Here is a 25,007-nt window from a genome sequence, read left to right on the forward strand (position 1 = left end):
GATTCAAATGTCCGCTTGAATAAAGATTACTAACGTCAAGTATTTATCTTATATAGAATCATTTATTATATACTGAAAGTGAGATGAGCTGGTTCTGCTTTTACCGCTTTTTGTCTGTAATCACTGGCAGCTTCATGACAGCTACAGTATAAACTTAAATCACGCCCCCTTTCGACCAGGAGCTGGCGCTGGATCGGTGCTAGAGCCTTTTCAAGATGGTGTGTTTTCCTGCCTTAAAGCCAACAAATGTTGAAAACTCGCTGAGATATTTTCATAATTTCTGGAAGGAGATTATCTACACAGATCAATGCTTCCTCGCTAACCCATGTCTTTATACTATCAGTAGAGATTTTAAAGACGGTTGTGCACAACATTCCGGTTTTGTGTCAGGATTTCATTGGTTACCAGTAAGATATATAGCACTGCTTTTGCAGGCTTAAATTCATCCACTGAGCAAAGTGTCAGTCAAACAAACCGAAACGTGAAAGAAAGGAGAACAACGTTGTCTGAGTAATTTCACAGTTTAGATGCAAATCACGCACTAGATACCATAGAGTTATGTGATGGCATAGATACTTTTACACACAAAAAAGTCCAAATTTAAAGTGGAAAAATACTCATCACTTCAGTTCTGGTGCTTCAGGCAAGTTTCTAAACAGCCTGGGACCAAGCTAGGAGGTCTTTACCTCTTTCTGCGTGAAAGCAGTTGGGATTAAGACTCTTCTTGGCAACTCCTACATTGTTCCTGCTTCTGCAAGAATTTTTATTTTATTGTTTTTTTTTTTTTAAGCATGGATTACAAGGAAATCCTGGTGGATGATGTAAAAACACTAGGTCATGTTAATTAGCTCTGCTTGCATTGTTTTGGACTTCTAGCTTACCAACCGCAATCTTGACAAGTAAAACAAGAGCAGCTATGGCTTTCATCGTCCCATGAACTTTAATTTACCCACAGAATAACAAAAGATCATAGAGAAAGCACGTTTTAATGGAGTAAAGTGATTTACACAGTGATCACTGCAAAGGCAGCTTAATCTAAACGGTTGGACTAAGTTTTAGCATGCTCTGATTGGTTTGTCACCCGCACCTGATGTAAGCAGCTCTTTTCTCTTGACCAACAGCAGGCCAGTTAACCTGAACCAGTGCTTTAACAGCTAAAAACTAAGAGTTTTTGTATTTTCACTGGAACCTAAACAGCCCAGGAACTACTTTGCTGAAAACGTAGAACAAAACATCAATAAAACATTGTGCCAGAAAAAACCCACAGTGCCTTGTTTGTATCATTGTCTGCATTATGCAGTACAAAACATAAAGTTAACCCGTTAGGCCCATACACCCTAAAACAGCTACAAGCACTGGACTCTGTCTCCTGAAAGACAGTCTAAACATGTTACTGCTGTCCACTGCCAGATGGCAGACATGTAAACTAGATGTCAACAACTGGCCACAACCCTTCAATGATCAACTACTGCAACACCACACAACAGCTTTGAGCTAAAAAATCAAGGAGAAACACATATGTAGAAGTTATGGACTCAAATATGGCTTCCGCCCTCCGATAATTTCACTGGCATCATAAAATCTGGTTCATAATCAACATTTTCTGTCATGAACTGGATGCCTTAAAAACTTCAACAAGTTCAGCACCTAGAGGGTTAAACACATTAGTCTAGAAGAATTAAATGTTACATTCAAGTTATTAACAGACATAAAACAAACAAACAAACAAAAAAAAAAAAAAAAAACAAATATAATATAAAAACATAACAACACATAAAACACATCATATTCATATTCTGAATTTTTTTTTTTTTTAAATTTGTTTTATTTTTTTTTATCAGTAAAAGATGCAGTTGCTAAGCAGCATGAGTAAATACTGTTTGGATATTTCTGAGGTTTGTAGCATCTAATCCTGACAAAGAACACGCTATCTAGCCTCACAAGCTGTTTTCTTTGCTCTAGTTGGACAACTTGTTTATTCAATGCTAATTATAAACTGACTGCATTGTTCAAATTATTAGAGACCATCATAATGATCTAAAATCATCCTTTGAAGCAGCAGCTTACCTAAATCTCTTTAGAAAAAGTTGAGATTTGTGGCACGGCTGTGTTTCTATCAATGGAATTGTTAGAAAAAAGCCAAAAAGGCAGAGAATGAGTGGTGCCATGCCTGCTTTAAACAGGCTTTTACATTTAGTGATACCACTGGTGAAAAAACGCACTGAAACAACTAACAACTATCAAACAAAACTGTTGAAGATTATTTTAATTATTTTAATTTTAAAACAGCTTTAGCTCTTAAGGACACACTAAAGAACTCTCTTTATTCTTCTTACGGTTCTTTTGCTGAAACATTAACTTTACTTTACTTGTTCAAAACAGCCAGTTCCTTATCATCCGGTGAAACCAAACTCTTCTGCAACGTCACATCGCGTCCCGGGTGTAAAAGTTGTATAGCGCGTTTTTTTCAAGCTCGCAATGCTCTAGAAATGCACATGACTGTCATTCAAGGTCAGAAAGTCATGTAATAATGTGTCCTAAAAGAGGGATTATCAGCTTTTTTCTGGGAAATTTGGTTGCTCATTTTCACCATCTTTATAATTTGGGCCATCGGCCACTGTTCAATGAAGTGCTTAAATTTAATGAGTCATACTGTTGAATAAAAGTAAAGAAAATGTAAATGTGTATCAAAGCTACAGATCTATTAATCCATAGTTTTAAACATGCATTAGGATGAAAAGAGGAACGTCTTGTCAGATTTTTTTTTATTAAAGTTGCATGAGTGCCATCATTCACCTCAGCCTGTACAATAAAGTCAAACATACAGAAGGTGTGTGGGGGGGGTGCCATGCCAAACATCAGGTGAACACTTGGCAAGATGCTTTGTGAGGAAGAGGATCTTTCCTGCTTCCAATCATGAAGGTTTATTAACCTTTCTGCTTATTAACACAGTTTGAGAACAGCCTGATTTGACAGAAACATGGCCTCTAGTTGCATTTACTCATGACTCATCCATTATATATTGAGGCCACAGTGTAAACATACATCTGCTACACATTAAACTCTGTGTTGACACTGGCCTGTCATGCAAACTTTGTGATAGCCAAGTGTTTTTAGCCAAACGGTGCTGCTACTTCAGAAAAAAGCTAATGTACAAACATAACTTTAAGCTGTTGTTGTGTCCGCCGCTCTTCAGGACAAAAGGAGCTTTCCATCAGCGCTTTTAAATCCCACACCATCTCCTCTCTTCTGCGTTTCTTTTATCCAATATTGTTGCCAGGGTAACAGCTCTTTCATCTAGAGGAGAGGAAATGTTATTTTGACTGTTTTGAATGACAATGGCTGACCATAACCAATAATAAGGAAAAAGATAATAAAAATGTAACCCTTGTCCCTTAAAAAAAAACCAAAAAAACAAAACAAAACAACAGCTTGGGAAGAGATTAAATGGAAATTCTTACATCCTGCTTTCAGCCCAAGATAGGGTGTTGACAAGTTCACATGCTAAATACTCTGGATGGGACATGAAGCTCAGTTGCCATGGAAACGCTTTTTACTGACCCAAGAAAGCTGCAGCAATCTTTTCTGTAAAAGGTGACAAAGACTCCTCTGATAAGTCCAAGATGCATCTTCCGTGTTTGCAACATTTCTGCCCAGGATTCATGATGAACCTGTAAAATCCACATGTAAAAACATTTAACAGAATGCTTAGTCATGCCCTGCAGCTGATTATCAGAGAGGTTCTGCAATGTTTGCTGAATTAAAGTCCAATCTAACAACTGAATTGTAATCATTTTACTCATTGTGGTACTTACAAATGCTCCCTACTATAGACTTAAACCTTGTAAGTGATCACAGCAGATATATTTACCTGTTAAACACAGAGTGTTGCAACTAAGACTGTCAACACTTATGCAACAAAATATATTGCCATACTTTGTTTTGGATTGGGAACATCTTGGCCTAGATGAAAATGCATGGTGAGCAATCTGCATGATGAGGAACACTATGTTCTTTGGGCCGAGCGTGTGGAGAGAAATCCCTAAAGAGTCCCAGTTTTCCAAGCAGGCACATTTACGCAGCGAGGCTGGACTCTGTTGCCAGGACCTGTTCAAAGAGTAATGATACTGGGGAGAGGTAGAGCGGTAAAAGGGAGGTCCTGCAGAAGGATTATACGCGGTTGTGTTTATTAAAGTCACAGTTTGGGTAACTGTCAGGGTTTGATCTGTAGAAATGGGACTCATTTCTGTAAAAAGCTGAATCTTTGGAGTTATTTGCACAGGATTAACAATGTGTCTACTTAGTCCAGTTACACACTTTCCCAGAGAGAAACTGAACAAATTTACATGCACACACTTAGTCAGTTTGATCAGCAGCAGGCAGTCAATTATCCTGCTTCCTGGACAGGGATCAGGCTTTGTCCCAGATACAATTATGTTAACTGGTACAGTGTGCCTATTCTGACTGGAGGAACATTTGTTCCAGTAGATGAATAAATTGCATCAAATTTAATTCATTTTCTTCAATATGTAACAGAAGAAGGATTTTTAATCAAGAAAGAAGCGATCAAACAAACCAGTTCACCACAATCATGCATCCTCTCTACAGTACTGGTTTATGATTGGCTGGAAAATGCAGCATTATCACCCTGACTTGATCAGTTTAAACTTAGCCTTAATGTCATGAAAGAGCATATTTTAGTCACCTGTGCACACTGGCCTGCAGCGTCGTCAGGTGTGGAGATGCTTGAAGTTTGCTTCAAAGCTTCAGGGTTGCATTAACCGATCAAAGGCACTAATTCCCCCAGTAAGCATTCAATATTTGTACCTTAAATCACTGGCTGATCCACAACTGAAATATGGGGTGTGCTTTGTTTAAGGCCAAGTGCAATAAATTTAATCACCAGTTTACAATTAGAAATAAATAAACAGTCATGAGAGATTACAGCAGCTAACACCGCCACCCTCTCTCTCACTCTGTCTGAGGCTCGAAAGCTAAAAATAAGACAACAGATACATGATTATCAATGTCTGGCGGACCTGACGATACACAAATCGATCAAACATCATAAAAACACATACAGGTTATGCTAAAGCATCTTTAATTTTCTCATATTCAATATTGCATTACACAGAAATGTACAATTTGGACTGATCGTTTTTTAACAAGTAAAACAAAAAGGTTGAGTTTATTTATTTACAACTTTTTTCAGGTAAAAGGTACATATTTGTAATATGATGCAAGAAAGTAGCATGAACCAGAAAACAAAAGACAGTAAAAGTAATAAAAAAAAATTCTACAAAAACCTAAAAGTTTGTCATAAAAATATCACTTTCAAGCAAAGAAATCAACATAATCAATACAACATAGAGTAATATGAGAAGGAGGAGACAAATCTGATATTCTGTTGAGCAGTGGTTACCAAGCTGCAGTCTCTGGACCGTCACGGTGGTCCTGAAGGCTTTGAACTTAGATCATGTCCATTAGGGCTGTAACGATACGCTTTTGTCCCGATTCTATTCGATTTTGATTTTTTGGGTGCCGATTCGATTTAAATTGCGATTCTCACAATTCTTTGATATTGCTGATTTTTGTAGATTAAAAACAAAATAAATGTATAATTTTTTTTTTTTTTGCTTGTCATTTTCTTGAATTCAATGAGGAAAAAACAGCACAGTAGCCAGACCATCATTCTGCTGCTACAGTGTCCAAGAAGACAAGTAAAAAGATGAACAAAAACAATAGAAATGACAAAAAATTTATAATGGATTATTTTTATTTGTTTAAAAATAATTTATTAACAAAAAACTGATTTTTAAATTGTGAAGAATAAAAAAAAAAAAATCCAGATTTTTCGATTAGATTTTCCCGCCCCCAATGTCCATACAAAGATGAGTTGAGATGTATTTGATAGATAGTTTTTTTTTTTTCATATAGATCTTTCATTGACATGGAACCAGTGTTTTTTGTAGCACAAACACAGAAACTTTACACCAATTTATTAAGGAGTCATGTTAAGAAATACCACGGTGCAGATGATTTGTACTTATTTTGAACAAAAAAAAAAAAGAAAAAAAAAGGTTAAATGTTGGGAATTAACTTGGGTTTTCAAAGGAAAGAAGAAACGTTGTGAAACAAAACCAGACATAGTTTCAGCAGGGTGAGCGGGGGTCCACAGCTTTTCGGTATTTGCATGAAGGGGGTAGAACACGCTGTATGCTCAGCCCTAAAAATGTGACACCACGGTTTAAAATAATTTAGTAAAATAAACAACTCATTATGCCCTGTGATGGACTGGCCACCACCTGCCTATCACCCAGTTAATACTGGGATAGGTTCCGGCTTCCCATGTCCCTAAACTGGACTAAGCGGTTAAGAACACAACTGACTGACAATACATTACTTTTCAATGAAAGGTAGTTTTTAATTCTAATACAGCAAATGTGAGACCTAAAGATTAATCTATTAAGATCAGAATTTACAGTCGAATTGACGCAACTGATGAAATCGAGTCTCATAATCGTGTCTCTCCATAAGTTGTCTTTATAATCCCGTTATGTGATGAAGGTCAGTAATTAATTAATGAACAGTAGCCTGAGGGTGCTACATGCAACTCATCCCATTACGAGCCCAGGATACAGAATGTAATTAGTCTCTTAAAGATAATTTTACTGGCAGAGCTAAAATAAGACCTTAATTTGGACACTGGCCTATTTCGTTGGAAATGAGAAGAGCTGAAGAATAATGCTGATGACAGACAACTTTCCCTCCTGTGTGCATTATAGAGCACGTTGTCATGACTCTGGTGCAGGTTGCTTTCTATAAACCGTACGTTATGCAGGATAAAGTCAAATAAAAGACTTAGCTGATCTAGTTAATCTATATTTAAATCCTGTCAAACATATCAGTGTAGAAACTGTTGTCAAACCAATAACTGCAACACAACCTGAAGTAAAAGATCTTTATGTGCATGTGCACACAAAGATCTTTGAGTAGGAGCCTAAAATCAGCTATACTGTAAGTCATGAACTTCTATACCTGAACTCTGTCCTTCTCTCCTTCTCATCCCACACCTTTCCATTTCCTGTCTCTCCTGCGCCCTTTTTTCCTTTTCCATCCTTTCCTCCTGTGTCCTCCTCCCTCACTTCTCCCTCCACGTCCTCCCTGCTGGCCTCCTCTCTCCTCTACCCTGTCCTTCCTTCTATCGCCTGGTCTGCCCCCTGTCAATGGTGGTGGCTGACAGTGACTTTGCATCCAAAATGAAAAACAGGCAGATGGGCTCGTCCGGTGGGGTGAACATGACCAAGAGCACCAGCATCAGCGGCGACATGTGTAACCTGGAGAAGACGGATGGCAGTCAGTCAGACACAGCGGTTGGCACGGTAGGCACTGACGACAAGAAGAGGCGCTCCAGCATTGGTGCCAAAATGCAGGCCATGGTTGGCATGTCGCGCAAGAGCCGGAGCACCTCTCAACTCAGCCAAACAGGTAGGACATCCAACTGCACAGCAAGTCTGCTCTGCACTGTGAGCTGTGTGTTCGTCTGTCCTTGCTGTCTCTGTGTACTTTTCTGGATATGAAGAACTAATTCATCTATTTTCCACCTTTCACCCTCAGTTTTTATTCTTTTTTTTTATAATCAGCGAGGACTTTTCTGGAGCTTAAGACGTAACTGTTGTTTTCTCTTCTCTCTAGGTGACAGTCATCTTTAAATGATCGCCAACTCACTTTTCCTTTATGTGAAATATTGCTCCACAGCTTTTTTTTTTTATTTATTTATTTATTTTTTTTACATTTATTGTTCATGTTTTCTTTTCTCTGGAAGATCTCCTGGTCCGTCTTAACGAAGCTGCTTGTTGCAGGTCACATTTTGTCGGCTCCTGCGTGTTGAAATGGGCTCTTGAAACACTACCTCAGAATGTGGCTACGTGTTTTTAAGTCATTTAAGAATGTGTGCAGAAAGAATGGTGTGTATTGTGTTTGCATTTGCTCCCGTTTCGTGCAGGTGTGTGTTATTCCTGCAGAGGAAAAGTATCCTACTTTCCTTTATTGTGATTTTTTTTTTTTTAATGTCCAGTTTGTTGTGGAAAGCGTTCGTAACTGTTTGAAAAGGATTGAGTTTTACCGCCTGATGCCAAACAATGTGAAAAAGATGACAGGTGGTGTGTGGTGATGTCTCTGGCTGATAGATTGGGGTCTGTTCTGTTCATCATAAGGTCAGTGAATTTGTCCAGCCCTTCCCTTCGTGGCTGCATCCACGTCTGAAAGCATTCAGCAGCTGTTCATCTTGCTCATTCAAGCTTAAGGTTTTCAATGATCACTTCGACACATTAAAACTTCCTGCTCAGATAGCATGACAGAGGGATGGCAAGATAAATGCATGTGTGTGCATGTGGACAGCGGGCAGCGGTGAGCGAGAGAGTGGAACGGGCTGCTTCACTCACGTGGCGTTTTTCTACCCCCTGCTCTTGAACTCGGTGGCTTGTGGGCTGCTGGTTTTTTTTCCATTTTAATCGCTTTGATAGGACAGTTTGCAGTTTCTGGCGTTTAACTACAATTTATCATTTTAGATAGATGGAGTAGCCTTTTGTTAATGACTTTAATTGATGGTTTTGTTGATGAAAAGATATATTTTGTAGAAGCACATTGTGAAAACAGGCTAATACCTGGCATTTGGGCTGATTTTTCATTTTCCTGAGACTTAAGAAAGTATCTGTTTACACAAACACGTGCGTACTTTCCCTCTTCTAGCAGCCTGAATCTCCAAGAGTCATCATTATTTCACCTGGTTCCTTCTAAGAGCATCACATGGAGATTTTAAGACCATGCATCTCTGCCTTTCTGTATTTGGGGTGTGTTTTTGGTGGTGCAGGAACACATGCGAGTAGTTTTCCATCCACTTTGTCGTGTACATTTTGAGAGGCTCATCTTCTACTTTAAAAGTGCATTCAAAGGATAGTCGATTATTCATGGCTGTGTGTGCACTGCCAAGTGCTGGTGGGGGTTGGGAAAAAGCAGCCAAGCATCGCGACTTCGGCTTTGACAAACACAGGTTAGTCTAATGGACTTGCTCCCAGGTGATCACCATGAGTGGTGTGTACACAGTTTGCAGCTTTGAGTCTGAACTGCTGTTCTTTAACTCTCAATCTCCAGCGGAAAGAGCCTGACTTCACCAGAAATATAACTCATTTTGTCCAAAAAATCCAAAAGTTTATAATTAAAACATCAACTACTGCTTTATTTTTGTAACTTTTACAAAGCCTGGTGCTGTGCACAAATTTCCAGAACAAAACATGCGGTGGATTTAATGTTTATGTCGTTCTGCTATAAGCGTGTGCAATCCGAACGTTCTTGTATGCATGCATGAGCAGTTGGCCAGGTAATCTGATTTTGATTAAGATTCAGTAAAGCATGCAGCACGTAGCAGCAGGTAGCAGATGCTGGTAAAAATTCAGCAGTGACCAGAGGTCTTTACTGTGATTGATGAAGTAAATCCATTTTCTATACCTGCCTAATCCAGTTCAGGGCTGGACTACATCCCAGCTGCTACCAGGTGAAAGACCAGATACACTCAGGACACACTGGCAGTCTATCACAGGGGCTTGTTTTTAATTAAGACACTAAAAGGATGAGGCGATGTAACCAGAAACTCACCCGTGTTCAAGCGACTGCATGTCACAGCAGTGCTGTTTAATCCCTACCGGAGGATGTGCTGGAGAAGCATGACCACTTTGTTGTTTCTTAGCAACAGAAAACTTCCATTGATATGATATTTAGTATCATTTTAGAGCTTGAATGAATCTTTTAGTTGAATATTGAGCTCAGTCATTCAGGACTTTGCTGTTGTTACGCTGGACGTCATGAGCAAGCTGAATTTTAAACAGATTCATGATTTTCATTTGTTGCACTGACCAGTCCTCCGGTTTCTGGGTTATTTTATTTAAAGCATAAAATAAAGCCAGTTCATTTCCTAAATAGGCCAAGTGAACCGCTGCGACTTAGTTCGACTCTGCCATAGATGGACTGTAATAAAAAAAAGCTGCAAGCACATTAAAAAATCCATCTTACATCAGCCTGCATTCCTCTGCTGTGTATTTTTTATTTCTGACTCGTAGCTGACAAAAGTCCTTCTTTCTCTGCCTGTTTGTTCCAGTCTCTATTTATGCTACTAAGTATCAGTGAGGATGTGCTCAGATGAAATACGCTGATGTAGAAATTACTATTATTGAACAGTTTTTGACATGAACGTTTTGTTAAAGGTCCAGTTTGTGTTTCCTACTTAAAGCTATTTTAAATGTGAATTTCTAACTTTGAGGTTGCTGCCACGTTATCTTCGACTTGTTTATAAGAACATTGTGCTACATTTTCCTTTATGAAAACTGAATCTTATTCTTTGTTTCGTAATTATGTATGAAATTATTAATTTTGTTGCGGTCTGTGCACGATGTGTGTGTGTGTGTGTGTGTGTGTGTGTGTGTGTGTGTGTGTGTGTGTGTGTGTGTGTGTGTGTGTGTGTGTGTGTGTGTAGTGCATGGGGTTGGGATTTTTTCTGGCCTCTTCTTCAACCATTTGTTATTGTGATGAAGAGAAGAATTTGCTTGCATGTTAGAACGTTCTGCTCCTTCTTCAATGTGAATTATGAAGACAGTGTGAGTTCCCAAAGTGCAAATTCCCTTTTCTAGAATTCCAGTGAGCAGATTCTTAGATTGGTTTCATTAAAAAGGATCAAATCTGTCACAAAATATAACTCTTTTAATTTAAAGTCCTTTCTTAGACAATGAGTGATAAAACTTAATGCCAGTATTTGGTTATTCAGAACAAAGAAATAAACCAATAAAATGTCAGACCCTTCATGTTAGTTCTTATAGAAAGCATAACTGTTTTATAATAAAGGCTCAAAGGAAGTAAAATGATTTAACTTTATGCTCCAGTATCGTTGCATGACGACAGCTTCCTCTTCAAACATGCTGAATTCTGTCGTTACCCAATTATTAGTAGAATTACTGCATTTTCAACATGTGCATGTTCAGAGGAGGTGAGTTATGTTGGACATCTATACAAAAACACGGGCCTGAAAGCAGACCAACAAAGGTCACAGCTATTAAAGAGATGCCACTTCCAGCAGACGAAGCAGCGCCGCAGCGCTTCCAGGGATGATTAATGATCAAGCCAAATTCATCCTAAACCTGAACACTCTTATGACGAGCTTTGTTACTATGAAATGCAAAAAACAGTGACTCTTACCTGTGATGCATCGCAGGTGGTTTAGGGACAGCCTGCCTCCGAGATGGTAAACATTCAGTACCCCAAACCAGGAGGAGGTTTGACAAAGACTCACTTACAAGTTTACAGCTACATCTGGTAAGCCGGGAGTGACTGAAACTGACCATCAGGCTTAGGTTGTTTCTTCGCACCGTCCCAGCTGACCTGCTGACTGAGCGTGTTCAGTTTTGGCACCCAAACTGGGGCATTAACTCCACAACCGCGTCAAAATGGCTCCAACTCTGTGAGCTTTAAGTCCTGCTTTAAAACACAATCTTACTCCTTAGTTTTTAGCACAGCATGGAAATTTGGAGGGTCCTTTCAAATCAAAGTCAAATCAAAGATACTTTATTCGTCCTTGAGAGGAAATTCAAGGTTCAAGCCAGCTCGTCCAAGGTTTGACATACAGACATTTACATTTATGACAAGTTTACAAACAGAACTGAAGCTTAGGCCTCGCGGCCAGTTTTACCAGCGCTGCCTTGTAACAGTCATGTATTTAAGCCTTATGTTTTTACTGTATCTTAATGTTTAAGTGTTTTTAGTTTCAGACCCACAATAGTTGAAAACACACACCAGTGAAAACGGCCTCTTCGTTTCCTGAATCACAGTTTTAGACCTTTGAAGCTCCTTCGACAGGTTGTTGTAAATGTGGTAAAATAGCAAGGCGAGTGTATTTGTATAGCACCTTTCATGTACAAGACAATTCAAAGTGCTCTACATGAAACATTAAAAGCATTACAGAAAAAAAGCATAAAAAATTACAAATAAAATCATAATAACATCATAAATTATATTAAAATAATTACAAGCAGAATTCAGTAAAATGGCTGAACTTTGAGCTCCCAGCTGAGGTAATTTATCTTCTGCGTTGAGTTCGGGGCCTCTCCCAGCAGCTCCTCGGCGAGCGGAGGCGCCTTATTAATGTCCTGCGGAGCCGGGGCAGACAGGAAACACGGAAGCAGCCGAGGCGGGGAGACTCCGGCACTCTGCTGCAGCCTCACTTTTGCAAAATGTCTGAAAATGTTAATGAATGCTAAACAATACCAACACAACCATTTCCATCTTAGAGCAAGGAAAATGGTTCTGTCACATGTGAAATTGATACATAATCACGTAACATGTTTTCTTATTTCAGAAAGGATTTCAGCTTCTCAACAATCTGCCCACAAATTTTTCCCACTTTTGTTTCATGAATGGACCAGATTCATTTACTGATTGCTGAAATACAACCATGTTGTTTGCTATTGTCTTGCAAACAACACATTGTTTTTCTATCAATAAAACACTGTTTGGATGGTTCAGACAGTACGTATGTAAGTCATACATATCACACACATATGTGCTAAACTACCAACTGATCTCTGATACCAAACAGCATAGTCCTAATTTTATTCTGTCCACAGGATGAAGCACTGATTATCTGAAATAACTGAATAGATAAAGTAATGATTTACTTAGTTAGATCAAAATAAACGAATGGTTCTGTCATAGGCTAGAATATTTCCCTGGTTGTGCAGTTTACCTGTGTACTCAGCTCAGGTGACTTTGAGCAAGGTAACGTGGGTTTTTAGAATAGATGGATGGATAATAAATGTCATTTCTCTAGATTTCCCTCTGAGAAGCTCAACCTGTCTGGGATATCGCCGTCTTTCTGACTCCGGATGCTGACCTGTTGCCACTTGGCCTAATAAAACAGTGAGCTCTTCGGCAGTTTTTACATGACTTTGCAGCCACTTTTTTTTTCTTAAAGGGGTGCTATTATGGTATTTGGAGTTTTCTGAGCTTTCTACAGTGACGACACTGTTTTTTATCACCTAAACGCATGTTTGAGTTTGAGTTTGAGTTCCAGCACTCTCTCCGTTCGGTTTCCATGGCGACAAAAAACGCTTAGTTTTAGAGAGTTTTTTCTACTTGGAAATCCTTGTGACGTCCCGGGGGATAAGGTTCGGTGATTGGTTACCTTCTACTGGTTAACAAGGGCATGTACAAATACATCAGGCGGGTGGAAAACGTGGGATAAAGTTATTTCCAACGATGGCTGGTGAGTTTACCAAAGAGAGACATCCTGCTGCATTCGTTGCTGTGGGTTGCTGTTTTCCACTTTGTTTTCAGGCTCTGATTCAGGTTCCAACATGTAGGGCTGTATGCTATGTGTTGACATTGTATTTTGGTTTTTTTTATTGAGTTCATATGAGCCTAATCCTTCTGTTTATGAGATGTTACAATGAAGCAGTTGCGGTGCGCGCTCCCGATGTAGTGCAGTGGCAGGAGGCGGGGCTTAATGCGGAAGAGTCTCAATCCACTCGTTTTGCCCACAGGCTGATCTGACAGCCTACGGAGAGGGTCGGTCTGAAGTAAATAAAGCCATTTGTGACAATAACTCGATCAATCCCAGCCGTTCTGGTCTCAGAAATATAAATGAATTAGCCTGAAATGCACAGAATAGTTCCATTTTAATGTTGCTGGCACAAAGTTCAGAGGAAACCTGTACAGTAAAAAAGCAACAATTTATGTTTTCTTTTTTCTCAAATAATCATAGCAAGATTTAATATATTTATAAATATTATATATTTTCCATCCATCCATTTTCTTAACCACTTAGGCCATTTCAGGGTCGCGGGAAGCTGGAGTTTATCCCAGCAATCAGTGGGCGAGAGGCAGGACGCACCTTGGACAGGTCACCAGTCCATCACAGGGGGAGCACAGAGAAACAAACAACCACACACACTCACACACACGCACACACACACCCACACACACACACTATTAGGGACAATTTAGAGCAACCAGTTAACCTAACATGCATGTCTTTGCCGGAGACAACCCACGCATACACGGGGAGAACATGCAAACTTCACACAGACCAGTTCAAACCTCCCCCAGCTGGGGCTCAAACCAGTGACCTTCTTGCTGTGAGGCCACAGTGCTAACCGCCACCGTTCAATAAATGTATTTATTTTTATTTATTGTTATTATACAATAAAGTAAAACAAAATTTTGAAAAATTCTTGCTCTTAATAAGCTCCTGCAAATAACCTGTATGCACACTAAAGCTCTCACACATACATTTACTTAGATAGATAAATACATTAAAAAAATACATAAACTTCTGCTTTTCTAGTTTCCTCCGTTCCTCTTTTCACACGGAGCAGCCTTTCCATCTTCTGTTCTCTTCTCATGTCCTCTTTCTTTCATCATTAAAACTAATTCACCAGAGGTCAGGTGGTTGTTAATCAGCCTGAACTCTCAGAAGAATCTTCTCTGCGTTGACCTGAATACGTCGACGCGCATGTGTTCTGGTCTCGGCTTTCATGCTGTTAATGTTACGTTTTTTTTCTCAAGAATCAGCCACAACATCCAAAGAATGACTGATTACTGTTGGGAGTACCAGTAATCATCACACGCTTTAATTGTTCCAAACCATTACCACCAGTGTGGATGTTTATAATCCTGTTTCACCAGGTCAGCAACTGAGAGCTCCCGTGTTTGGGTCTCGGATCTCATGTTTGTTGTATGGTGTAAAAAGTCTGACGTTTTGCTGTCTGCATGCCTGCAGTGCAGCTTTGTAAGCTTTATACAAGTGTGCTGCAACATGCTTTTTTGGTTTTGTACAAATCACTGAAAATGTGATGTTTATTGAAGAGCCATGCTTATTAATGTTAGTGGACTCTATAAATTGTTTTGACAAATCCAGCAGCACACGGTGTCTCTGGCAGAAACAGGCATAAACTTCATGTTATGCACGAGCGTCTGCATCTGTTGCGCTGCGTTGTGCTTGTTTCTCGTGCTTAGAAGCTAACTGCTACTCAGCACCAATCTGCCCATCTTAAATCTGGAATGCACAGTAATAGTTGCAGGAGCTCATTTTGTAAATGAAATGGGCACACAACCAGAGTGCACGGAGCTATGATTCATGTGCCGTCTTCGCTCACAGTAAACTAAAACTAAAATGTTCACCGTGACTCAGTTTCTGGCTGCTGTTAAATCTCTTTGTCATAGTTTGTGGTTTGCGGTTTCTGCAGAAAAAAACTTCTGTACAACTTCCTTAAAAACCAAAGTCCAATTTTTCTAATAAAAACAAACTTTTGAGGTTTTTCTTTACAATTTGAGTCAGTCCAGTCTAAATGTTCTAGCAGCTGCTAAATATTTTCCATGCTTATTATAGATTGCGGTCTTCAGCTATAAGCCTTCTGTACCTAAAGAGACCTTCGTTCAGACAGTAGGAGCACGGCACAGTCATCCCTTTAGACTAAAGCTGAACTTCCACTCCACATTTTTCAGATCTTAACTGCTGCTAAAAATGCTTTACGGACTTCCTCTTCTGATTGTTGTGTCCTTACATATTGACAGCACCAGAGTGCAGCTGTCAGTCAGAGAGGAAGTTGGATGAGACATGCACTAGATAAAAAAAATAAATAAAAATACTGTGGGAAGGCTAGTCATATAGCATGAGCATGATGTTTCCGTGCCTCATACACACCCAGGGAAACATGCATTTCCTCTTTCCTGAGGAAGAGTAGTCATGCTGTGATGACATTGTTGCGGTTTCCATATGTAAGATGACTTGTTATGACGCTTTGTTGTGATTGTAAGAAAAATCAGCTGATAATATATCAGCAGTTTCTGTTTGTCTTTTTTAATCTTGGCGGTGCTTAAATCCCCTCCAGTCCTTCAGGAGCTCTCCGTCTGCTGCAACTTCAGCACGTGACACAGAGAGCGGATGGAAGCAGCCAGGAGACAAACCATACCAACGTTTACAGCAGTTCACATGTTATCATAGTTTATATTTGTCGTGTTTCCCAACTTTCACCAGAGTGACTTTTCTGCAAAGGTATTAAACACACGTTTCTAGCTTTAAGTGAAGCTTTCTGTTGTTATTGTGAAGCTTTAGCCTAATTTATTCTCTTTAACTTCCACATCATTAGCCTCATCGCATATTTGTGATATTTTGACTTAATTATTATGTAACTCAGGGGTGTCCAAAGTCAGTCTGCAGGAGTCGCTGTCCTGCAGGGGTTCCATGTATCCCTGCTCCAACACACCTGGCTTGCAGTATATGGTTACAACAGCCAATGAAATTCTGCACAATGACTGACTAATTGTAGCCAGGTGTGTTGGAGCAGGGATACATGGAACCCCTGCAGGATTGAGGCCCTTCAGGCCTGAGAGCCAAACTGATCACACTGTACTGTCCTAATATTGCTGATTGATTGAGCAACGATGCCTACAAACACTTACACGACTCATATGCAACAATTCTCCACAAAACAATGTCTGAATGCTTTCTCACCACCAGACTCTTTAAACATATAATGTTTTCTTCTCGTATAGTCTTCATTCTCTTCTCAGGAATTTTGTGGAAAACTGCTAAAGCCAACACAATAAAGTTTTATTTCCACATATATATATATATATATATATATATATATATATATATATATATATATATATATATATATATATATATATATATATATATATATATATATATGTATATATATATATATATATGTATATATATATATATATATATATATATATATATATATATATATATATATATATATATGTATATATATACACTCACATATATATACGAAGCCGCCACTTTATTTAATACAATCTACACGAGTTCTGGGATAAACTCCATATTCCTTTTAGAAAAAACAGTCTATCGTGCTCTAATTATTGTATTAATTTGTATTTATTAGCTGTAAAAAGAGGCACTTTTCTTACTGATACATTAGATAAATTTCTGCACTTTTCACAGTCCAGAGCCAATATGTGAATATGGCTTTAATTATGTCTTTAAGAAAGGCAGAATAACAAAGTTGTTGTTTTTTTTTGTTTTTTTTAATATATAATAAACTATTATCCATCCATCCTGTTCAGTGTTGTGAGGGGTGAGCTGGCGGCGGTGGTGGGGGGGGGGCTATGTCTGCTGTCCTTGAGCATGAGGTGGGGTCCATCCTAAACAGGTTCCCGACATAATTCTCATCATGTTTGAGTTGGGACACAGCAGGGGAAGCTGCACATCCAGACTGTAGGACTGGCCAGCATCATGTTGACAGCGAAGAATGTAAACTGAGAAAAGACATAGTGTGTTTAAATACCTTTGTACATGTACTCATTGGTGTCCTGGTGTGTGTGCATTAGAGTCGTGTGTGTCTGTTTGCCTCAGTCTGTGCGTGTGACTTTCAGGGTTAGAGCCCTCTATTAGACTGTGTTTACAGTGTGTAGGGCCAGAGTCCCTCTCTGACGCCTGGCCTGGCTCAGCTTCATCAGTCAGGAAAACTTCTTCCCCCTGTGATCCCTGCTGCCTGCCAGGCACATCTCACAGGACTTCTGGGATATTGTGCTCCTTTGTTGCTGTTTTTGAATCGGCTAGATTTTTCCCATTCCTGTCCTCTGAAGTGCTTGTAGTTTCCAGTTACATATCCACTGTCATGCTGGTTTGTCATGCATGTTGGAGTGGGACCAGGTTTTCGTGTTCAGTTCTAACTCGCATTTGTCACGACATCAGAATGTACCTTTAGAGCCTGAGGATAGTCTTCATGGCGTTTATCGAATCTTCTGGCTCCAGCTGATTTGGCCCAGATGCATGTAAAATCCACCCTGTTCGGACATGATTTAAATGTCTGAAAAGTCATATTGATGAAACAGAAACATTTTCCTAATGAGTTCTCTGAGCTAACGCAGCAACACAACCCTGACTCTTTATCTTTTGTAAGCACAATGTCACAATTGCTTGAGATTATCAGTGATTAGCAGCCTTTTGTTCTGTTAATAATGCAGCAAACACAAGTTTTCTTGTAGCTCATCGACCGAAGTGTGACATCTATTTTTGCCCTCCTTTAACACATCCATGTGCTGTATTGAACACATTTATGCAGACTGTAATTAAGCTTTATTTCATCTGCAGCGTGTTAAGGAGCGACAGTGAAAAATGTGCCACTTTGTTGTGGGTGGATGTGCAAGAATAAACTGTGTCAAAGGAGCAAAAGTTGAAGCTGACAACACGTGTTGGATGAGCCGCTGGAATGAATAGGCACGTGTAGCCTGGCACACGAGTCGTTCAGACAGGGGAGAAATGCACTGCAGTGTTCTGCTGCGGCTTTGGTTACGGCTGCTTGTTGTTGAAGTTGTCATATAAACCTTTAAGAAGATAAGACTGCATTGTCTTTCACTAATTATTTCATTATAAGCTGTAGTGATTTTGTGTTGTGATGTGGCTCTGTGCCTCCTCACTGCTTCAACAGGTTTAATTCTGTTTTTCCTGGTTTAATCACGGCTTTAATTACCTGAGAAACACAGTGAAAGATAAATGGATCTTTCAAATTGATCCTGATCTTTCAAATTTTTATATTTATGGCTGATATTACAAAAGAAAATATCTTCTCATATACATACATATATATATATATATATATATATATATATATATATATATATATATATATATATATATATATATATATATATATATACATATATATATATATATATATATATATACATATATATATATATATATGTGGGTATGAAATGTAATTTTTATAATGTATATGTGATGTGAAACATCATTACATGTCATTACATGATTAAATCATTTGAATAAAAAAAGCAAACACATCATTAGATTCTCAAAAAACTGGAGCATTAGATTTTCTACTTGGAAATCCTTGTGACGTCCCGGGGGATAAGGTTCGGTGATTGGTTACCTTCTACTGGTTAACAAGGGCATGTACAAATACATCAGGCGGGTGGAAAACATGGGATAAAGTTATTTCCAACGATGGCTGGTGAGTTCACCAAAGAGACACATCCTGCTGCATTCGTTGCTGTGGGTTGCTGTTTTCCACTTAGTTTGCAGGGTCGGATTCAGGTTCCAACATGTAGGGCTGCATGCTATTTGCTGACATTGTATTTTGTTTTTTTTATTGAGTTCATATGAGCCTAATCCTTCTGTTTATGAGATGTTACAATGACGGCGAAAGCAGTTGGCGTGCGCGCTCCCGATGTAGTGCAGTGGCAGGAGGCGGGGCTTAATGCAGAAGAGTCTCAATCCACCCGTTTTGCCCACAGGCTGATCTGACAGCCTACGGAGAGGGTCGGTCTGAAGTAAATAAAGAAATTTGTGACAATAACTCGATCAATCCCAGCCCTTCTGGTCTCAGAAATATAAATGAATTAGCCTGAAATGCACAGAATAGTTCCACTTTAATCATTACATGTCATTACATGATTAGATCATTTGAATAAAAAACAAACAAACACATCATTAGATTCTCAAAAAACTGGAGCATTAGATCAAATAAACATGTCTCCTCCCATTCTGCACCAAACTGCAGATGGAAAGCACATTTTATTGTTGTTGTTTACAGCTCTCCCCGTCCAGGTCAGTGATGCTTGTCATAATAGTTTAGAGGTGTTTAAGTCCTGGAGCGTTTTAGCTGTTAGTTTATGGGCATCAAGTTGTTGATTTTCTTCATTTTGTTTGTTTGTTGTTGCAATCTGTTTGGAGCTAAAGGGTTTAAGCTCTTTACAGATGTTTCACGTTGTCTCTTTTAACCAGAGGAGCAACAGCAGCTCTTTCTGAGGCCTCGGCCTCGCTACTGACGTTTGTTGTGAAGATTAAATGTTCGGATTTTGTGAGGATCAGACTTTGAGACAATCAGATAAAGCTGAAACTTTTGGGATGCTTTAACCCGCTGGTTAGCTGCTGTCAGTTAAAGTTAAAGCTGGTCAGTGTTTTAGCTGGCAAAAGTAAATGTTTTTATCTTTTTCTGAAATGATAACAATATCAGATGTCATATTTATATGCACTCATGAGGAAAATATCAAAGGCTGTGTTTTCAAGTCTTTTGTTTGTGCTCAAACTGACCTAATTCGGATTTATTAGAGCACAGTTTTGCTGTAAGCTAGATGCTAATGCTAAGATGGGAACATTCTCACAATAAACCTCGACTTTCGAAACACTGGCTTTAAAGCACACAGCATATAGGATGTACTAAGTTTTTAATAAGTTTGGTCCAACTCCAAAGCACTGTACAAGTTACGGACCCGAGGATTTAATATGTTTTATCTCTGCTGAAGAAATAATTTGCCTTCATTTCAAACTCATGGATGCGTCTTAAATGAGACTTATAAAGACCCACCTGCTAATATTGCAGCTGTTTGTTTTCCCTGCAGCTGTAAATGTTAGGAGTTGTTTTTGTCTGCGCTGACCTAGATGGACTCTGCAAATGGACGGCAGTAAGTGGTTTCATTGTGGAAGTAGGTTGCAATGTCTCATAGTGGAGAACTTTTACTTCAACACTGACACTGCAGGGAGCTTTCTATATTTACGCTGGTAAAGAGAACACTGTGATTGTCTTGTCCTGTGCCTATTCTGCCAGAGAGATATCTTGTACCAAAGCAGTTGGCTCTCTGCAGATGTGTCCTGGATGTGTTGGATTGGAGCTTTTTCAGTTTGAAGCTAAGGTGTAGAGCTGACAGTTACCAGAAGTTTATGTTTAGCTTCATACATTTGCTCTTTGTGTTTACACTCTGAACAGAAGATTCATCGGCATTTCAGAGACCACCTGCAAAGTACAGATTTTACTTCATACCACTGTCATGGATGTTGAAATATTCTGACCACGAGTGTCTGAAAATAGTTGTAACAGGGTGATAAAAAAGTTATATTTAGACATGTTTGACATTTTCCTCTTAGACTGTTTTAAAATGTGGGCAACAATTCTTCAAGGAAAATTGAATTTTCTAAACGAAATGAGATCCGACTGAGAGGCTGCAAAGGGCTGATGGAGAAAGTCTTTAGGAGAAGCGTGTAAACTTTATTAAGCAGTCCGTTTGTCTTTCTTGGTAATAAATTAACCAGAGAAGCTGAGTGGATCTCCCCCACCACATAAAAAACCACAACACAGCTGTGATGATGTTGTTGAAGAAGAGAGCAGAGTTTGGCACGTGAACTCTGAGTGGCTGCCATGTGGCTCCAGCCCTCTCAAAGAGGAGCGGGACCATTGTCAAACCTAATAACAGCTTGTTTTCACCGTCCTCTAAGGGTACGACAGGGAGGTGGCTCAGAGGATGGAGAGAGGAGCCAAATAATAGTCATGAGTGGCTCAGAAGAAGCAAAATAGCTGCTGAAGGATAAAAGAGAGAAAGCAGATAATGAAAAAAAAAAAAAAGGGATTAAAAGAAAATGGTGAGAAGCAGAGTGAGGAGGGGGCTCAGTATCTCTGGGTAGAGCTTGTTCGCCCGCAGAGCCAGCAGAGGTGCGCCTGAGCAGCCCAGCCCTGTGATTGGTGAAGCGCAGCACAGCTCTCTCCCCTCCCCCTGCTGAAGAAAGAGGTGCAGCAAGAGCGTCAGACCCAGACAGCACAAGACTCGAGCAGTGAAGCGACGTTTTTCTGAAGCTCTAGCTGAGATGCAACCTAGAGAACATCCAGAGAGAGACTAGATAACGGCCAGCAGCACCTTCTACCGCTGAGCTTTCCTTCCATTCTGATGAATTTTAGCTCATTTATGAGATAGACGTTAAAAAGAACGATTGACATCTTCGTGGTTTGATTAAGCGCATTTGAGAAGAACAGCTCCTGGTCACCATGGGAAGGCAGGGGCACGACACCTCCACGGCGGCTCCGGGGATGCGGATCCAGTGCTCCCAGAGCAAGATGAGCCTGTCCGCATCCTTCGAAGCGCTGGCTGTCTATTTTCCCTGCATGAACTCCTTTGATGAAGAGGATGGAGGTAAGATGACAACTGAGGAAGCATCTGCTGACCTGGTGGTGGTGTGTGTGTGTGTGTGTGTGGGGGGGGGGGGGGGGGGGGGGGGGGGGGCAGCAGTGCTGCTCAATGTGAAGAAAATCACTGAATGAAAGGATGTGGATTTAGGATTATTGGCAATATGTGCAGATATTGTTTGTGGGAAGAGATGCTTTATCAGTAGATTGTAGTTGATTGTAGCTGTTTATAACCTTGTAATACACACTCATCATTCATAGTCCGTTTGTTGCTGTTGCTGTGAATCTGTGCGGTTAACATGGGTGCTTAAAGAAATCAGCCTGTGTCCTGATAAACTCTGCTGGTATTCTCTAATTCTGTGAATGAGAAGCGAGAGTTGAGCGAGTTGTAAGCAGAATGAATGGTTGCTAAAAGCCTGGTGTGGGCGGTGGTGCTTATTTCAGGACTGTGTCAGTTTAAATTTCCTGAACAATACTGACAACGCCTACGATATGTTTATTTCTGTGCCTCTCAAGTTGTAATTCTTTGTTGTTTTACTTTAGGTGATATTAAGACTTGCAAATGAAAGTCTTCCTTTGCGTCGCTTTGCTGCAGTTTTTCAGTCTTTGAGCATAAATTTTGATTTTTGAAAGCATCTACTTTAGTTTGACATAAAAGTAGCAGCAACTTTGTGCTTAGAAATAACACCAGAAGCCTTTTTATAACGACTGCTGTACATACAGAGAATTCATCCACTGGCATTGAAATCGTATGTTGTTAGTGTTCATTGATAAGATCTCGTCGCTGCTGATTGGTGGAAGAAGTCTGCTGCAGACGTCAGAGACGACCTCTGAGGCTGCCTCTGCCTTTGTAGCACCAGAAGAGCAGGAGGAGGAGGTGGAGGCCAGATGAATTACTGAGATTTCAAGGCTGAAAAAGCATTATGACTGTTTATTACATGCTTCTATGAGACATGACCAAACAATCATGTTTCCTTCTTTCAGCCCCGCTTGTGATGCTATCGCTGCTAAAGACGGCCGAGCTTTTAAGTTGATTAGAAACACAGAAGTCTAGACATGAGTCAGTCACAAAAACAGGCAAATTATTAGAAGAAAATGACATAATATCCATGGAAACCCTTTGTTTGTCAACAGTTTGGACCTTTCTGTGCTGAACAGCGTGCTTGTGATAAGCGTGTTATCAAGCTGCTGTAAGGCTTTGCAGGGATTCTCGGCTCACTGGGAAATAACATGATCTTGTCCTCATTTTTCAGTCATTTGATTTGCAGATAGAAGGAGAAGGAGCCCCGCACCTAAAAAAGAACAGCTGCAACATTCCCTATCTCCGATATGAGAAGCCTTTTATCACAGCTCAGCCATTTACAAATACATGCGTCAAGATTACACGCATTTTTTCAAGTTGGTTTATTGTGCCTGATTTCATTGCCGAAGTGCCTTCTCTACAAGCCAGCGACATCTTTCTTAATAGAAAATACATGTACATGTGTAGCAGAAGGGAGGCTTCTCTTTATGAGTGTGTGTATGTGTACATGTGTGTGTGTGCCGATTGGCAGGCGTGCATCAAGCACTGAACCATTCATCCTGTATTTTAAGTAGGTATATGCATCTGCCGTAGGCGAAACCGCGTGGTCCCAATGCATGCTGGCTGTAGATGAACTGCTGCAGGCCTAATGGGGGGTGTCAGCTGTCTCCTTGGATCAGTTAGAATGGTGGTAGTGAGACGAGTTGTAGGGATGGGGGTGTAGGTGGGGTATGGACCCACAGTGGTTCCTCGGAGACCCCTGGAGGCTGTACGTGTTGTTCTGTTTAGAAAATCCACAAGGAGCCGTGATGTGTGTGGAGGCTTTGCAGTGGCATTCATCGGATCGTTTCCACCTCATTGTGCTAAAGAGAAGAATTTGACGACGAACAGAGGAATTCAGCTTTCTCCCAGGGAACGAGTTCTTTACATAGGTGCCACTGAAAGCACGGGGAAATCGGTGTTTTGGACATGTGAATGCAGCTCGCTGTGTCACAATTCTGTGATTCAGTCTGGAGGACTAATAGTCTCTCGCTCTTTTTCCCTCTCTTCTTTTGTCACGTATGTCGCTGTGTGCAGAAGCAGGAGGTAAGAAGTTGCGCAGCACGATCCAGAGGAGCACAGAGACGGGCCTGGCGGTGGAGATGAGGAGCAGGATGACTCGGCAGGCCAGTCGGGAGTCCACAGATGGAAGCATGAACAGCTACAGCTCCGAGGGAAAGTAAGGAGATGAGGATGTTAAAATGCTGCTCCTCACATATTTATGTTAAACACTTTGCAGCAAGTGGTTTTAACTTAGACTGGATGCTGTAAGTTTTACCGACCCCTCCTCAACGATCTGTAATGTTTCTCTCTTTTTCAGTCTCATCTTCCCCGGTGTGAGGCTCTCCTCCGATGCTCAGTTCAGTGACTTCCTGGATGGTCTCGGCCCCGCCCAGCTGGTTGGACGTCAGACTTTGGCTACTCCGCCTATGGGTCAGAACTAGTTTCATCTAATTCTGTTAAATAAAGTACTGTTACTCTTTACCTTTTAGACTCTTTCATGCTTCATTTTGGTTTTGTGTGTCATTTAGGAGACATCCAGATTGGCATGGTGGAGAAGAAAGGAGCGCTGGAAGTGGAGATCATTAGAGCCCGTGGCCTTGTGGGAAAACCAGGTTCCAAGGCACTGCCAGGTAATTGAATCCCTCAGTCAGACGGATTTTTATGGAGTTTTCTCAGAGATTCAGAAAGTTTCAGGTGGATTTTACAGACGACAGCAGGAGGTCGGACAAATGACTCTGCTTCTCTTTCCTCATGTCCAGCACCATATGTAAAGGTCTACCTACTGGAAAACGGAGCCTGCATAGCCAAAAAGAAAACTAAAGTAGCAAGAAAAACCTTGGATCCTCTTTACCAGCAGCAACTGCCGTTTGAGGAGAATCCGGGAGGAAAGGTTTTACAGGTGAGGGTGTGTTTGCTTTAATTACTTGAAAGGG

General features: G+C 40.2%; 1 protein-coding gene across 8 annotated transcripts in view; it reads left to right on the forward strand.

The window, feature by feature from the left end:
• rims2a (regulating synaptic membrane exocytosis 2a) overlaps window positions 1–25,007 on the forward strand; it is a gene marked incomplete at its 5' end in the record, with an annotated part of 160,154 nt that overhangs the window by 133,604 nt on the left and 1,543 nt on the right. For 6 of the 8 annotated variants that reach the window (XM_079240336.1, XM_079240334.1, XM_079240337.1 and 3 more), the window contains 5 exons: window positions 7,244–7,488; window positions 24,109–24,250; window positions 24,392–24,504; window positions 24,603–24,704; window positions 24,834–24,973. In XM_079240336.1, coding sequence (XP_079096462.1) covers window positions 7,244–7,488; window positions 24,109–24,250; window positions 24,392–24,504; window positions 24,603–24,704; window positions 24,834–24,973 — 742 coding nt within the window. The remainder of the gene's footprint in view (window positions 1–7,243; window positions 7,489–24,108; window positions 24,251–24,391; window positions 24,505–24,602; window positions 24,705–24,833; window positions 24,974–25,007) is intronic. The other 2 variants (XM_079240332.1, XM_079240333.1) reach the window with 1 other exon arrangement.

The sequence above is a fragment of the Telmatherina bonti genome, assembly GCF_933228915.1.
Source record: "Telmatherina bonti genome assembly, chromosome: 5".
Taxonomy (NCBI): Eukaryota; Metazoa; Chordata; class Actinopteri; order Atheriniformes; family Telmatherinidae; genus Telmatherina; species Telmatherina bonti.